General features: G+C 35.2%; 1 protein-coding gene across 9 annotated transcripts in view; it reads left to right on the top strand.

The window, feature by feature from the left end:
- CNOT4 (CCR4-NOT transcription complex subunit 4) overlaps window positions 1-16,684 on the top strand; it is a 133,733-nt gene that overhangs the window by 38,901 nt on the left and 78,148 nt on the right. For all 9 annotated transcript variants that reach the window (XM_058530779.1, XM_058530771.1, XM_058530773.1 and 6 more), the window contains one exon: window positions 16,345-16,610. In XM_058530779.1, coding sequence (XP_058386762.1) covers window positions 16,437-16,610 — 174 coding nt within the window. In that variant the 5' untranslated portion in view covers window positions 16,345-16,436. The remainder of the gene's footprint in view (window positions 1-16,344; window positions 16,611-16,684) is intronic.

Here is a 16,684-nt window from a genome sequence, read left to right as displayed (position 1 = left end):
GATAGCATCCTGTACTATTCCTGATTTTAGTGGGAATCCTTTTAATGTTTCATCATGGGAATGTGTTGGGGTAGATATCCATTATCATGTTATAGAAAAAATTTTTATAAAGACTTTTAATAAAAATAATCTATTTTATAAAAGTCTTTATAAAAACAAGATATTGGGTTTTATTAAATGACTTTTTAGTATTTCTTGAGATGGACAGTTTTTTGTTTTGACCTTTTGAGGTGATAAATAATTTCCTGTTATGTGAAGTCCTTGCACTGCTAGGAAAACTCAATTTAGTTTGATATTGTTGAATTGGATTTTGCTGATATTGTGTTTAGAATTTTTGTGTGTGTGTTTTCATGAGAATGATCTGTAGGTTTCTTTACTCAGATTTTGGTATTAAGCTTATGGTCTAGTTCCCTCTTGTTTGTTTTTCCTCTCCCTCCCTCTCTATTTTTTCTCCCTCATCCTTCTCTACAATTATTAAGCATCTACTAAGTACAGAGCACTTTATGCTTATCCTTGTTCCTTACTATAAGGCTAATTTATTTATTAGTCTTTGTTTAGGAGACATAATCTTATAAATCTATTTTGGTACTTGAGCAAAATTTTTTCACGTAGTAGATTTTATGGATTATTACTCAGAAACAGTTGAGGCTTGTTCTTCTGTGGTTCTTCATTTGTTGTAGATTTCTGCTTTGGTTAATATGTTCTTATACACTCCTATTGCTTTAAAGCAGGATTTTCTCTTTTTAAAAAATTCCTATTTTGTGCATTAAAGCTTCTAGAAGCATTACAGATGTTACAAACAGTTTATCATAATTTACCTAGCCCCCCAAAATTGGTCAACTGATAAGTGCTAAAGTTCTAGCCACTATCCAAGTTAAGACATTTTTGCATGCTATGAGTGTAATAACGTAGTTTCGCGTTATCTACAGCATGTTATTATGCATGCATATTATTAGTATCATCAGCTTGATTCTTAAACTTTCCCCCCATTAATAAATACACTATAGTTTTTACAGTAATTGTAATGGAAGGTAATGGTTGCATACTTCTATGTAATAAGACTGTAACTATATTGCAAAAATGATTTGGAAAAAAATTGTAGCCTGATAACTATATGATGACTTAATTTTAATGTTTTATTTTGGTTATTTGCTCTTTTATTTCCCCTTTCTCCTTCCATCCCTCACCACCATTGTTCATATAAACTGTTTTCTCTTTAATTAAATCCAGCTGCTTCCCCTGTGATACCAAACTCATTAGTCTACTTTTGGCTATTCTCCTTTCTTGTTAAAACTTAACTTAGACTCTAATAATTATTTTATCTCACTTCCGTGCCTGTACTTTCTCTGCTCTTGCATTTTTCATTATTCATATTTTATTTTCATTATATTACTCCTTTTAGCATCTCCAACTGAATTTCTTCCTTATGTGAAATATGAAACTGCACCCAATTCTAAACTTGTAGGTAATTTTCTCACTCTTTGTATTTTTATATACAAATAGTATGATTATTTGGAAGTTTACCGAGGCCCCCAACTTCAGGAACATTTTGTAAATGTTAGTGAGTGTTGATTAACATCATTGGGGACAGTTTTACTTAATGCTTTAACATGTGTTCTGCAGAATGCTCTTGGTTTTATTGTAGTTGTCATGTGGTAGGTCAGTATTTCTCAGGTACTGTATTTATTACCTGAATTTTGTCTAATTGGAAAGCAAGGCTCTGTTCCCAAATTGCTTCAAGTTTGTGAAATTTTATAGTAAGAGTATGAAGATGCAAAAAGAATTTTTTATAATGTTAAAGTAGTGCTAGTAGTTTCTTTCTCATAGCGAGTGTGCTAGGGCCAACTCAGTGGGGCCTGTAAAAGTAAATGCTTAGAGTGGAGAAAAGCATTTGCTTAATATAATACTAAAAAGATTTCCTAAAGGAGAAGGTTAAGAGAAATAGATTTGAAAGCAGTTCAAGACTTGGACTCATGCTCAGATTTGTGAGATTTCCATGTTAATTTAGAGCAGCAGTCCCTGCTGCTTGTTTTCATAAGGCCTAAGGGAATGATTTTTACATTTTCAAGTGGTTGAAAAAATAATCAAAAGAAGAGTAATGTTTTGTAATATGGGAATATTAAATAAAATCAAATTTCAGTGTCCATAAAGGAAGTTTTATTTGAATGCAGCCACACTTATTTATTTATGTATTGTCTGCAAGTGCCTTTGTATTTCAGCAGCAGAGTTGAGTAATTGCAAGTCTGTATGGCCCACAAAGCGTAGAATATTTAGTATTTAGCCCTTTACAAAAAATATTTGCTGATCCCTAGTTTAGAGCCTTTTCTCTTTTAGTGAGTGTTACATTTTTTTATTATTTTATTGAGATCACATTGGTTTATAACATTGTGTGAATTTCAGGTGTACATTATTATATTTCGGCTTCTGTATAGACTGGTCGTGTTCGCCACCAAAAGTCTGGTTTTCGGCTGTCAACGTGCGTATATCCCCCTTTACCCCTTTTGTTTCCCCTCCCATAACCACCAACTGTTCTGCTTGGGTGTTACATTTTTTAATGGGCTTTTAGTTTCTAAGATGGCAATGGTGTGGGTGAGTTAATATATTTTACATTTCACAATTAAGTAAACAGAATATTCTTAATCTCCTCAGAATTTACATGCACATATATTTTAGTCATTTTTGTTAACTTATAGGTTTAAATTCCCTGAAAACATTTGAAATACCTAATTATTTTAATAGACTATTTGATTTGGCTACAAAAAAAATAAATATAGTGGTCTTTCTAAATTTCTTCATTTGTAGTTGATCATGGACTTTTATTTTAAAGTGTGTGTATGGAGTATACTTATGTGCAATTTAAAAATTAATAAAACAAGCATAGTGGAGACAGAACCTTTGAGTTGGTTGAATTAGGTTTGCATTGCTCTATAGATTTAAAGGTTTTTTTTTTTAACAATTCTTTTCTGGGGAGGATGATGGCTTATGTGTTTTACTATTGTAGTCAATCTAATGTTGTGTAACAGTGGTCCTTTATTGTTTATAAAATTTTTTTTTTTTTTTTTTTTTGGGAGGAGATCAGCCCTGAGCTAACATCCGCCAATCCTCCTCTTTTTTTTTTTTGCTGGGGAAGACGGCCCTGGGCTAACATCTGTGCCTATCTTCCTCCACTTTATATGGGACGCCGCCACAGCATGGCTTACCAAGCAGTGCGTTGGTGCGCGCCCGGCATCCGAACCAGCGAACCCCGGGCCGCCGCAGCGGAGCGCGCGCACTTAACCGCTTGCGCCACCGGGCCGGCCCGTATAAAATGTTTTATTATTTAAAACATTCTGGCACATATATTCTCTTTGAGACTTTCTACAGAAATACAGTTTGCTTATTAACATTTTCTGCTTGAGATAGGAATGAATTAGTTATACATGTAACAGAGGGTGCTGAACTGTGTACTATTTTGTCATGACTTTATGGCGTAAAACTGTTACCATTCTAGATTTTACTGAGTCACAATAGAAGCAAGACACACATGGACATCAGGGAGGAACAAAACAAATTGAAACATTAATTTTTGTGTTGTTTTTATAGGAGAATCTATTATTTCTGTATCTTAGGCCCCTTAAAAATCTTTATAATTAATCTTTTAATTTTATCCTGCATGGGCTACATGGTAACATATCTAGGAATCAAATATATAATACTGAAAATTCCCGGGAGTATTCATATATGAACTTGATTCCTGTATTTGTTTAGCATTAATGTTTAAAATCCACTTTTTCCCATTAAAAATCACTCTTTAACCACATATCTCTTATCTTTCCTCCTTTATGAATCCCGTCTCACTGTACCCTTTCATGTCCCACCCAGTCAAAAAATTGAAAAGATGGACTTCCTTATTATTCAGTGCTTGCTGTGAAGTGGAAAGATTGAAGTGGTGGCAAGATGAAAGAATTTAGAGATGGATGAATTGATCTCTTGGTGGAAGAGGAGCATTTGATTGGCAGATGTGACCTGGGATCAGAATTTAGAAAAGGGTAGAATCTAAGTGACTGGGTAACAGATTTGGGTAAGGAAGAGGTCACACCTAACAATGCTAATAAACATGAATTTTTTCTTTTTTTTTTTTAAAAATACTGAGAGGGCGAGACAGGCCTTTGCACTTCGGTTTAGTGTTCTCCTTGGATTAATTTTTTTTCTATCTTCTCTGTTACTCCTGGTATACTGTAAATTGATGTACAGAAACGTCTCTAAAAGGACTAATTTATAAGTCCAGAATGACAAGGAAGGTTTTAAGCTTTTGATACCGGGATGCATTTCAAATAGGTTTCAAATAGGTCTCTGGGGCAGTCCTTAAAAACAAGCATACTCTACCAGATGCTTTGCCCTCTCAAATAGACCTATTTTCTTTCTGAATTGAAGATACGCTGATGTAGGCAAGTCCTTCTATTGACAACCTGCACAAGTATGGTAGAGAACTAATTAGCACACTAATTAGTCTTTGCTTTGGTTTTGTGCAGATATGATTTTATCTTATTAATAACACTTTCATCAGGCTTAGCCTTTAATTTTTTAAACTCCTAGCCTTTTGAGAGAGCATTAAGCTAGTAGGTAACGTGTTGATGCTGATTCTCTAATTATATGTTCAAAAATTTTTTCATTTCATCACTTTATTGTCTCTTTTTATTTGTCAATTGTACTTAATTTTTAATTTAAAATAGTTTTCCCCACTATAAATGTAAATGTTCATCTTCTAAAAGGAAGAAAAGAAAGGACTCATAGCCTCCCTACTAAGTGATAGAGTCTGCTATTTTGTTATATTTCCTTTGAATCACTCTGCCATGTATCTGCCCCCCTTCCCCCGGTTGTGGGAACCTATAATTTGTTATACATTTGCCCGTGGTATAGTGTTGAACACAATAGACACAATCTTTGCACTCAAAGGATTCAAAGTTTAATATCCTTAAAAAAGTTACTTTTAAAAATTAATTTGCTATTATAGAAGAAATGCATAAATATAGTCTCTTTACAAAAATCATAGCCAAGGCTCAAGTTTCCAATCTACCCTATTTTCTTTATTGCTTTTGTAGATGTAACCACTAGTACCAGATTGTATGTAATTTTTTCTGATTTTGCGTGTAATTATATTTGTATATATAGAAAACATATGTTTTCTTTTTTAATGTAAAAACTGTTATACAGTACCTGTGATTAGTTGTTTTCATTCAGTATGTTTGTATGTACAGATCTGCCTTCTAAACTGCCGTGTAGTATTTCATTTTATTGATAGAGAATAATTTTGCCATTTCCTATTGATAGATATTGATAGGTTTCCAGTATTTTCCTGTTACAAACAGTGCTGGAACTGTTTGTACATGCCTTCTCAGTTAAATGTGCAACTATTTCTCTAAGGAAGATAATAGGGAAGTGGAGTTAGTAGATCATAGAGAGTAAGTATGTGGTTACCCTTGAAATTTTACAATTCGTATTGCTCTTCAAGTTCGACCTCGTGGTGGTTTATTGTGTATCAGTCCTCTCCCAACATGTTATTGTTTAGTATTTTATTTTATCCTTGTTAAATCCAGCAAATTATATTATTTTATATAGAAATATGTGATTCAGTTTACATACATTTTTACCATATTCTTTCCTCACCATCCCTTCTTTAATCACTCCTGAGATCATTTTCCTTCTTCCTGAAGAACATCTTCACAAGTTCCTTTAGTAGAGGTCTCTTACTGGTAAACTATCTCTATTTTTGTTTATTTGTTTTAATTTTTAATTTGGCCTCATTCTTTTATCAATTATTTTTAGCTTTTATGATGGCAACTTTTAAGCATACACAGTGTAATGAAACCGAATTATTTCCCATCTCTCAGTTTCCATAGTTATGGACATTTTGCTATTCTGGTTTTGTCTCTTCCCCATTCTGTGCCTCCTTTCTTACTGAAATATCATATCATGAAGTTCTGTAAATACTTCAGAATGTCTCTCCTTTAGAAGAAAGGGCTTTTTAAAAAAATAAACATAATACTCGTATCATACTTAACTAATAATAACTCCTTACTGGCATCTAGTATTCAGTCCATGTGAAAATCTTGATTATCTCAAAAAATGTCGCTTTATGATTTTACTCTCATACTTAAGGGTTATTGTTTTCTAGAAGCACAATTATAGATTTTTTTTTTTTTTGTGAGGAAGATCATCCCTGAGCTAGCATCCATGCTAATCCTCCTCTTTTTGCTGAGGAAGACTGGCTCTGAGCTAACATCTATTGCCAGTCCTCCTCCTTTTTTCCCTCAAAGCCCCAGTAGGTAGTTGTATGTCATAGTTGCACATCCTTCTAGTTGCTGTATGTGGGATGCTGCCTCAGCATGGCCGGAGAAGCGGTGCGTCGGTGCGCGCCCGGGATCCGAACCCGGGCTGCCGGTAGCGGAGCGCGTGCACTTAACCGCTAAGCCACGGGGCCGGCCCCATAATTATAGATTGACAGTAACTTTCTCTCAGTGTCTTGAATATATGTCATTCCCTTCTGGCTTCAGTCCTTGCTGTTAAGTCTGCTGTAATTCTAATTATCATTCCATTGGGTGAAGGGTCCTTTTTTAATTCTGCTTTTACAATTCTTGTTGCCATTAGTGTTCTGCAATTTTACTGTCTTGTGTCTGGGCATGGGTTGTTGATGCCACTTGTGTATGTTGTACTTTCTGGGTCTGGGGATTATTTTTAACCATTCTGGGAAATTTGCAGCTATTATCTTTTAAGACTTTGAAAAAAGTAAGAAACATATATTCAGAAACATGTAAAACATGTACAGTTGATTATAAAGCAAACTCTTTGTAACCATTTCCCAGGTCAAAAATAGAATATTTCAAGTACGTAAGAATACCCCCCTCCAATATACCTCTTCCCGTTTTTAACCCTCTCTCTTTCACCCAGAGACAATCACTACCCTGACTTTTATCTCCTATGTACATCTCTAAAATAAAGTTTTTTTATCTGTTGAAATTTATATGACCACAGTTATATTCTTCTTTTAGCTTCATTTGTTCAACATTATATTTGTGAGATTCATCTATATTGTGTAGTTTATTTCTTCAAATATTTTTTCTTCTCCTTTCCGCTTTTTCTAGTATTCCCATTATGTGTATGCTGATACGCTTAATGGTGTTTTACATTTCTCTGAAGCTGTGTTCATTTTTCTTCATTCTTTTCTCTCTGTTCTTTGGATTGCATAATCTCTATCAATCTATCTTCTATTTTTCCAGTTTCATTCTTCTGCCAGTTGAAATGTACGGTTGAGACCTTCTAGTTGACTTTCTTTTACTTCAGTCATTGTACTTTTCAACTCCAGAATTTCCATTTGGTTCTTTTTTTTTTTTTTTTATAAATAATATCTATCTCTTTATTGAAATTGTCTATTTGAGATGACATTTTCATCGTACAATCTTTTACTTTAATTATGATTTTCTTTAGTTCTTTGAACGTTTTTAAAATGACTCCATTTAAATCTGTTATCTGGTGGTTTTCACAGGCAGTTTCTGTTGCCTGCTTTTTTCTTGGTGTATGGTTATATTTTCCTGTTTCTTTGCCTTGCTAGTAATTTGTGGTTGGAAACTGGACATTTTATATAATATTGTAGCAACTTTGGGTACTGGTCTCCTCCCACCCCTCCCAGGTCTTGTTGTTTGCTCACTTGTTTAGTGACTGGGTGGATTATTTTAGTGAAGTCTGCCTCTTGCAGTGTCAAGAATCTGGTGATGTTCCTGGGGGATGCAGTCTTGGTATGCCTACATGCACCCTGGGATGATAGTGTTTTTGGCAGGGCTCTCTTCCAGTCTGTTCCCTTGACCACACTCAGATGTTAAGCTCCGCTAGTTGTTTTCAACAATGCCTTAGGGCATAAATTGCTTCTCAGCTTGATCCAAAAAAATTTGAGCTCACTTGCAGGGATAGTTCTTGAGGTCAGAGCTTGAAATTTGTTCTGACCCCAGGAGGGCTCATCCTAGCTGTCACATTCTCTGATTCTGCTTATTCTCTCTGCAAACTAGCTGGTTTACAGTTTAGCCTGTTTCTGAATCTCCTCCAAGTTGTCTTTCACTGCAACCTCCATGGTTTTGAGATAGCCCTTTAGGCTTGAAGTTCACACTTTTCTTACAAATGAAGTCAGTTCCTTTGGAAGAGATTCAGAACTATCTATTTTAAGGCCTGCTTCACCCTCCTGGCAAAATCTCTGTCTTGGCTCTCTGGATGTGGCTCTGGAGTTGGGTAGAGGGGACAGTGGTGCACTTTTCTCTCTATTTGACAACCCCAGTTTAGTAACTGAGCACTTCTTGGATGGGTGTGTAGTAGCCTCAGGTCTTCTTGTCTTGCCTTCCCTGGTGTGGGGCCTCTGCTTTATGAAGTAGCTAGGTGGAGGGCAATCTCGATCCTGGTATTTTCAACAGGCACTAGCAACATAGGACCGCTTTCCCATGAGTGACAGTTGGATGGAAGAGGGGAGCCCCTACCTATCTGCTGTACTTACCTAGAACTTAGCTTCAGCATCAGGTAGCTTTGGGCAGGATGAGAAATGCTGATGTCCTGTCCTTCCTGGGAAGATAGTTCTCTGCCTGGTAGTTGTGGTGAGAGGGTGGCCTGTATTCTTGGCTGTACCAATCTGGAGTGGAGTTTCAGTCTCACTGAGCTGAGAAAAGGGAGAAAGGGAGCACATTTTGGTTCCGATACTACCTAGTCTTGCTGTTTTTCCTGAGTTTTAGTAGATTTTCTTGAATAAATGATTCTTCATTTGCTTTATGCCCTTAGGATCATTTCCAGATACTTTAAATGGTTGGTTTTAAATAATTTTTACCAGTTTCCCTGACTAGTGGGTTTGTGGAGCTCCTTACACTGTCATGCTGAAAGTGGAACCCAAAAGATCTTTTTAAAATATAAGTGAAATTCTCGCCATTCCTTTGTTTAAAACTCTCTGGTCCTGTTCATTTATTTCACAAGGAAGGCCAAAGTTGCTCTAGTGGCCTAAGATGAATCCTTACAAGGTCCTGGATCCCCAGGATCTCTGACCTTATCTCAAACTGTTCTTCCCCTTGCTTATTCTACTCCAGCCACTCTGAATTTGCTGTTCTTCAAACACTTCAGGCATGTTTGCTCCTTGGGACCGCTCTACTGACTTGTCCATGCTTGGTCTGTTCTTTTCTCATATATTTGCATAGCTTACTCAGGGACCTCCTTTAAATGTTACCTTTTCAGTGAAGACTCCTCCAATTGGTCCATTTAAATTGGAGCCATCTCTGGTAGCTTCTACTTTCCTCACAGTGTTATCACCTTCTATCATATTATTTAATTTACTAATTTATTATGATTTTTGTTTAGGTCTCCCAATTAAAAGTTAGGCAACAAGGGTGGAGATTTTTGCCTGTTACGGTCACTAATGTATCCCAAAGACCTAGACTAGAATTTGAAACATAGTAAGAGCTTAATAACTATTGAATCACTGAATGAATGAAGATAAAAAAGAACTGTTAGAATGGCAGAAACCTTCACTGGCCAGCTGTCTAACTTCTTTAATGAAGTTAGAACCTTTTTACATAAAGGGAATAATAAGTGTTATTGGTGTCCTGGATACAATTAGGACAACCAGTTAGCTTTCTTGATAACAGAACCTAAATGTGCTTTTGCCTTTTTTTAACCCTCTTCCCCTTAAAAGACTAATGATTCTTAAGTTCTGCCTACTGTGCTTTTAGTAGTAAATATCTTTACCAAGTTAGTTTAAATTAGATATTTTTACTTCAACCATTTTAAATGTGTATGGAAACTTTTTTATTTAAAGGAAACTTGTAACAAATCTTTTTTCTTTAAAATTGATTTTTCACATAAATGATCATCTTCAATTTCTTTTATTCATTTGAATTTTCATAGTGTTAGGTTTTCTTAAAATTTAGCTGTTGTGTGAAGGTTGCATTCCGTTATGGCTTTGATTTGAATGATCTTTGCTGTCTTTGATTTGTATGGCTGATAAATTGGTGGATTTTAATGAATAACTCTCCCAAAATAAAAGATCATATTGCTCTAACTGTGCAAATGAATACATGCGAATTAGCAAATTACTATTTTTTTTAAATATTGAATGTTGCATCATAAGAAAATGGAAAAACCTTTGCCTTTTCAGTGAGATGTTCAGAGAAGTCTGTTACTGTGTGTAATGTGTATTTGCTACATGTGGACTTGTAAGGATTGGCACGGTTTTGTTCAGTGACTCTTACAATAGGTACTTACACATTTGTTGATGAATGAATAGGTACTTTCTTTTACCCCTTTCTTTCCTCCGTCCCTTCTTTCTTGCTTTCCTTCCATTTGACAAGTATTTATTAAGTGTCTGCTCTGTGCCAAGAACTATTCTAGTGTTTTGGATACGCTGATAAGTGACACAGTCTCTGTCCTGAATATTTTCTATTGGAAAAACATTCCGTTCATCTCCTTCCACCCTTATGTACCTCTTCTCCTGCAGAAATACTTAAGGGACATGTTACATTATGTGAGATGACTTGTATGTTGATTTTGATTTACATCTTAAAGTACAAATAACTTACCAAATAAAGAACAAATTGGTGGAGAGGTAGAAGGCTGTCCCACATAACTGATTTTTTTAAATAACTGCAGCCTAACCTTTTATGAGAGAGACTTTAAATTCTTACGTAGATATTTTTCTAAAACATAAATAAGCTTTGCTGCCTTCCTAAAGGTGACAAAGACAGTCTTGAGTTCCATAGTATATGTATATTCATGGTGTATGTATACCGGTACTTTGGTACTTAATTTATAAAGGGGAAGAGGTATTGGGGTGCTGATATTTTGGCAGTTGACTTACTTTGCTTTTTCGCTTAGCAAACTCTCCATAGCTACTGTTCAGTCTGTTTTTTGCCTTTGTGTAGTTTATATAAGTAACATGCTTTGTGAAATATGTGTCTAAAACAGAAACAGTGGGCAGCTTAGAGTGTCGTTTCCTATATTTGAAGAGGGTTGTCAGTCACAACTGACATATAACAAATAATTCATCCTGTCTTTTATTTATTATTCATTTGTCAAATGTATGAGTGCTTACTATTTATCAGCGGCCATGTTCTAGCTAATTGGTATACCATCATAAATGTGATGCGCCGGGTAACTTCTCTGCTGAAGCTTCCATCTAGGAGAATAGGCTGATTGTTAAAGAAACAAGAATTTCATAGTTATAAAACATTGATAAGTAAAATATAAGCTGTGTGGTATTATACTTGTATTACAGACTTCTAAGATGTTATAGTTCTGTGTATGTATTGAATTGAATGTATAGTTTTTATAGAAACTTAAGATGGTATTCTGGATAACATTTAATGTGTGTGTATATATTTCATATCTATAAATAGCTTTCCATTATGTGTAATTATAGTGCATATATAATTTTGGGTGTATGGTGTATTCAGGAGAGTAACTTCTATGTAACTGATGAAGTTGCATCATACATACATTTAATTTATCACAAATTCAGCTACGAGATTGGCAAAAAGTTAAAGGATTAATTAATCTAAATAAGGGCCGGCCCTGTGGCTTAGCGGTTAAGTGCGTGCGCTCCGATGCAGGCGGCCCGGGTTCGGATCCCAGGCGCGCACAGACGCACTGCTTCTCCGGCCATGCTGAGGCCGTGTCCCACATACAGCAACTAGAAGAATGTGCAACTATGACATACAACTATCTACTGGGGCTTTGGGGGAAAAATAAATAAATAAATAAAATTAAAAAAAAATTAATCTAAATAAGACAACCAAATAATTCTTTTTCAAAAGTGCTTTTGATTATATACTGCATTTAAGTGTGTATATTTTTCTTTCTTTGATTTTTATTATGCTAAAATATATGTAACATAAAAATTTGCGTAAGTGTACAATTCAGTGCCGTTAAGTACATTCACAATGTCGTACCATCATGACACTTGGTATTTCTAAAACCTTTTTATCATCTCAGACAGAAACTCTGTATCCATTAAACAATAACTCTCCATTCTTCCTCCCCCCACTCCCCTGGTAACCTCTATTCAACTTTTTGTGTCAGTCAGTTTGCCTATTTTAGATACCTGGTATCTGTGGAATCATGATATTTGTTTTTTTTGTGACTGGCTTATTTCACTTAGCATAATGTTTTCAACGTTCATCCACATGGTAGCATGTATCAGAATTTTATTCTTTTTATGGCTGAATAATATTCTATTGTCTATATACACTACATTTTGTTTATCCATTCATCTGTTGACAGACACTTGGGTTGTTTCCACCTTTGGCTGTTGTGAACAATGCTGCTGTCAACATTGGTGTACAAGTATCTGAGTCCCTGCTTTCAGTTCTTTTAGTATGTGCCCAGAAGTGGGAATCCTGGATCATATGCTAATTCTGTGTTTTAACTTTTTGAGGAACCACCAAGCTATTTTCCACACCAGCTGCAGTACTTTTACATTTTATAGTGTATTCTTATGCATGTCTTCTGAACAGGGTCTTAAGCACAAAACCCTGTATACAGCACTTAATGGGTGATAAAGAGTTTTCGAGCATGATTTTGAGTATATGATTTTTATTTTGTACACCTACTACATGGTATGTGAGGTTTTTGGTGATTCAGGAGCATTATTATGTATGTCAGAATTTATAATGTATTGTGGTATTAGTTGCAGGTGATATATAAAGAACAAGAACTCAGGTCATGAGGTAGAGATTTTCTGTAGAATTTTAAGTTTTTAAAAAAGTAATGTCACTTTTACTTTTTGGACATTTGTACTCCATACCCAAGGATAGACAGCGCGACTTCAGTAATCATAACTTCTGTTTTACTACGTTGAAAGGGGCGTGGGTTTTGAAGTTGGCAGTCTTTTGAATTGTGTCTTTAACACTTAAATGCTGGGTCGTCGTTTAGCCTTAGTTATCGTCTGTCATAAAGGAAATAATATGTTCTTACCAAGTCACTGCGAGGATTAAATAGTGTGTGTGAAAATGAACATTTTTTTTTTTGGAAAAATTACTCACTGAATCAAAAACTGATCACTCTGTCCTAAGAACCCTCACACCTCATCCAGAAAGTTATTGAGTTTACTTCCCTTTTCGTTTAAAAACATCTTTTATTTCTGTCTTGTACCTTTGAACCTTATTGTTTCAACTTATTCTGTTTTATTTTTATTTTAATAGTACTTGATTGGCTTATGAAATAAAATTGTTCTTCCCTGAATGAAGATTTGCTAGGGTATTTGGAGGGAAGAGAGTTTATTTAAAAGCTTAGTTCAGTGGGGTTACATAATGGAAATTTCTTTATACTTGAAATTCCATTAAATTTTGTGTCTCTTCACATTTTTCAGATGAGTAAATTGAGTCCTAGAGCTTTTGAGTGTCTTATCGAAGATCGTATAGCTACCTGGTGGAAGAGATGAAGCAGAAGTCAGCTTTTACCTTGTGTTCCATCTAGTGTTCTACCACACCCAACTTCCCTCCTACGTTTTACCAGTTACGTGATTACATGTGGCAGCTGGCTTACATGGCATCTCTCCATGGTGCTAACAAAATGTACTTGCTTTTGTATTAACCATCTTAAGGAACTTCTTGCTGTTTTGTCCCTTTTCCTCCCTCTAAACTGGACAATGACTCTTGCAAACTTTTTTAAAATTAAAAGAAAGAAGCAATCAAAAAGCAAAACCTCAGTATGTCATCTTTTATTTATAGTAATTTACTTTCCAGAATGCTTTTCAATTCATAAATCCCAGTGTATTATTTCCTTCCCAGCATCCCATAAATTACTTCACTAAAACTCTAATAAGCTGTAGTTATGGAAATAATGTCTTATAATTAAAAGTACATTAGAAATGTGGACAGCACCACTCGATTATTTTAGTTTAGTTTCCTGTTGGTGGAACCTACGTTTGAGTTTATGTTTTCTGCAGGTACAGTTTTTGAATATTCAAGTTGGTGGAGCCCTTAGAAATCAGCTCTAGGGGCCGGCCCAGTGGTGCAAACGGTTAAGTGCACGCGCTCCACTGCGGTGGCCCGGGGTTTGCCGGTTCAGATCCCAGGCGCGCATCGACGCACTGCTTGGAAAGCCATCCTGTGGCGGCGTCCCATATAAAGTGGAGGAAGATGGGCACGGATGTTAGCCTAGCACCAGTCTTCCTCAGCAACCAAAAAAAAAAAAGAGGAGGATTGGCAGATGTTAGCACAGGGCTGATCTCCTCACAAAAAAAAAAAAAAAAAATAGAAATCAGCTCTAAACCCCTCATTTTTTATATGAGGAAACTGACGGTGACAAAACTGGGTCTGCAAACTAGGATTTCTGAGTTGTTTATAAATACATATACCATTTCTTTCTTTCTCTTTTTTTTTTTGCTTGAGGAAGATTCGCCCTGAGCTAACATCTGTGCCAGTCTTCCTCTATTTTGTATGTGAGTTGCTGCCACAGCATGGCTGACAAGTGGTGTAGGTCTGCACCCAGGATCCGAACCTGTGTACCCCGGCCGCTGAAGGGGAGTGCGCTGAACTTAACCACTATGCTACAGGGCCGGCCCCCTTTCTTTTTCTTTTTAAAACTTTTATTTTGAAATAATTATAGATTCATAACAAGATATTTTTCTTCTAATCATTGACAAGGTCAGATTTAATTTAATTTTCCTAAAGGAGATATAAATAATTTCCCTCTTTTTTTAAGCTTGGCCTTTTGAATTGCAAAAATGTTGTTTGTTGTAACAATTCAGATGATACAGATCTTTTGAAAGTGAAGTTAGTACCCTCCTACTTACCTCCATTTTGTCTTTTGTGGTATGATAACATTTTGGTGTATAACCTGTCATGTGCTTTATTTTCATGGAGAAACTAATCAAATATATACACATACAGGGTTTATATCTTTATATGGAAGTAATTGTATATTAATGTTAGTCTCCAGCTTACTTTTAAAAAATAAAAAGAATTAACTACATAATAGATGTCTTCCGATATCGTAAGGTAGATAGCCATCTACCTTATGGCTATCCTGTTATTTACTTAATGATTTCCTAACTTATGGACAGTTATGTCATTTGCAGTTTTGTACTCTTATGAACAATGCTGCAAATGTATAGCAAAGTGCTTGGTGCGCATGTGTGAGTATTTGTGAAGGATAGATTCTGAGATGGTGTAAAATGGCTAAGAGCACAGATTCTGGGGCTAAGACTTCCTGGAATGAATCCAGGCTGCACCACTTAATAGCTGTGCAATTTAAGGGAAGGTACTTTTTGTGCTTCCATTTCCTCTTTGTGAAGAGGAACTTAGATCAGTGATAATCTCTACTTTATGGAGAGACTAACTTCTTTGACAGGCTGGTGGGGAAAAATGCTATCTTACTGTTTACTAACTAAAGAGGTTGATCATCTTTTCATATGTTGTAATCATTTGTGATTCTTCTGTGAACTACTCATCATATTCTGTTCTCATTTTTTCTTTCGACTTATTTGTGTTTTTAAAATTGCTTTGCAAGATTTCTTTATATATTCTGGGCACCAACTCTTCATTATATTTGGTGAATACATCCTTTACTCTGTTGCCTGCCTTTAATTTTGTTTATGTTTTCTTCTTTCTGTGTTGCTAAGTCAATTGTATCTTTCTTTCATGGCTTCTAAATTTCTCTTTTTGCTTAGGAAGACCTTGTGTATCGCAAGATTTTAAACAATTCTATATTTTGCAAGATTTTAAACAATTCTATTTTTTTTCTTCTAATACTTCAATAGTTTATTTCAATGTATTACTCTTTAGACAGATCATTTGGGATTTATTTTGATTGCAGTATGAGATAGATGTGTACTGTTCTTTTCTTAAAGTGGATAGAACAGTATCCTATTACTGCTTATAAATTGGTTCATCCTTACCATATGGATTTGTAATGTTCAAATATTAAAATCTCATAAGTTCTTGGTTTGGTTTCTAGATTCTTTGTTTAGTTTCTTTAATTTTTAGTCTGTTTTTATACCAATATCAAATTATTTAAATTACTGTAGGTTTAAGGCTGAAGATGCTGCTATATATTATTTATTCCTGTAAAATGTGCTATGATGTGGTACTTGGTTAGTACTAAATGTTTTATCTAGAAAAATGGAAGTTGTTTTGTCTTTCTGTTGAATCCAAAAAATTAATAATGCCAGGCTTTTTGTCTTGACATGCAAAAAAATTCACAGTTCCATTCTGAAGTTTCTCCTGAGATGATAGCAAAAATTGGTCTGATTAATATTTTTCAGATTTTTTGATAATATGATTCTTAATTGTTTTAAATGCTATTATTTCCATTAGTGAACTGTATATTTTGTTTCTTCTCACACAGGTCTTTGAAGTTCTACATTTTAGTGTTCCGTGCTGAACTTCCTTCTCCCTTAAATTATTATAAACTTTTGCTGCTGTTTAATAAACGTGAAGATGTCTCGCAGTCCTGATGCGAAGGAAGACCCTGTGGAATGTCCTCTTTGCATGGAGCCATTGGAGATAGATGATATCAACTTTTTCCCTTGCACCTGTGGCTACCAGATTTGCCGATTTTGTTGGCATCGAATTCGCACTGATGAAAATGGGCTTTGTCCTGCATGTAGAAAGGTAACTAATCCAAAAAAACCTTGTGTACAATTTTTCCTCCATGCATATGAGTAAGTAGATTCAAAAGAATCAAC

Source organism: Diceros bicornis, chromosome 3 (assembly GCF_020826845.1).
Source record: "Diceros bicornis minor isolate mBicDic1 chromosome 3, mDicBic1.mat.cur, whole genome shotgun sequence".
Classification (NCBI taxonomy): domain Eukaryota; kingdom Metazoa; phylum Chordata; class Mammalia; order Perissodactyla; family Rhinocerotidae; genus Diceros; species Diceros bicornis.
This window is presented reverse-complemented; position numbering and strand designations above follow the sequence as displayed.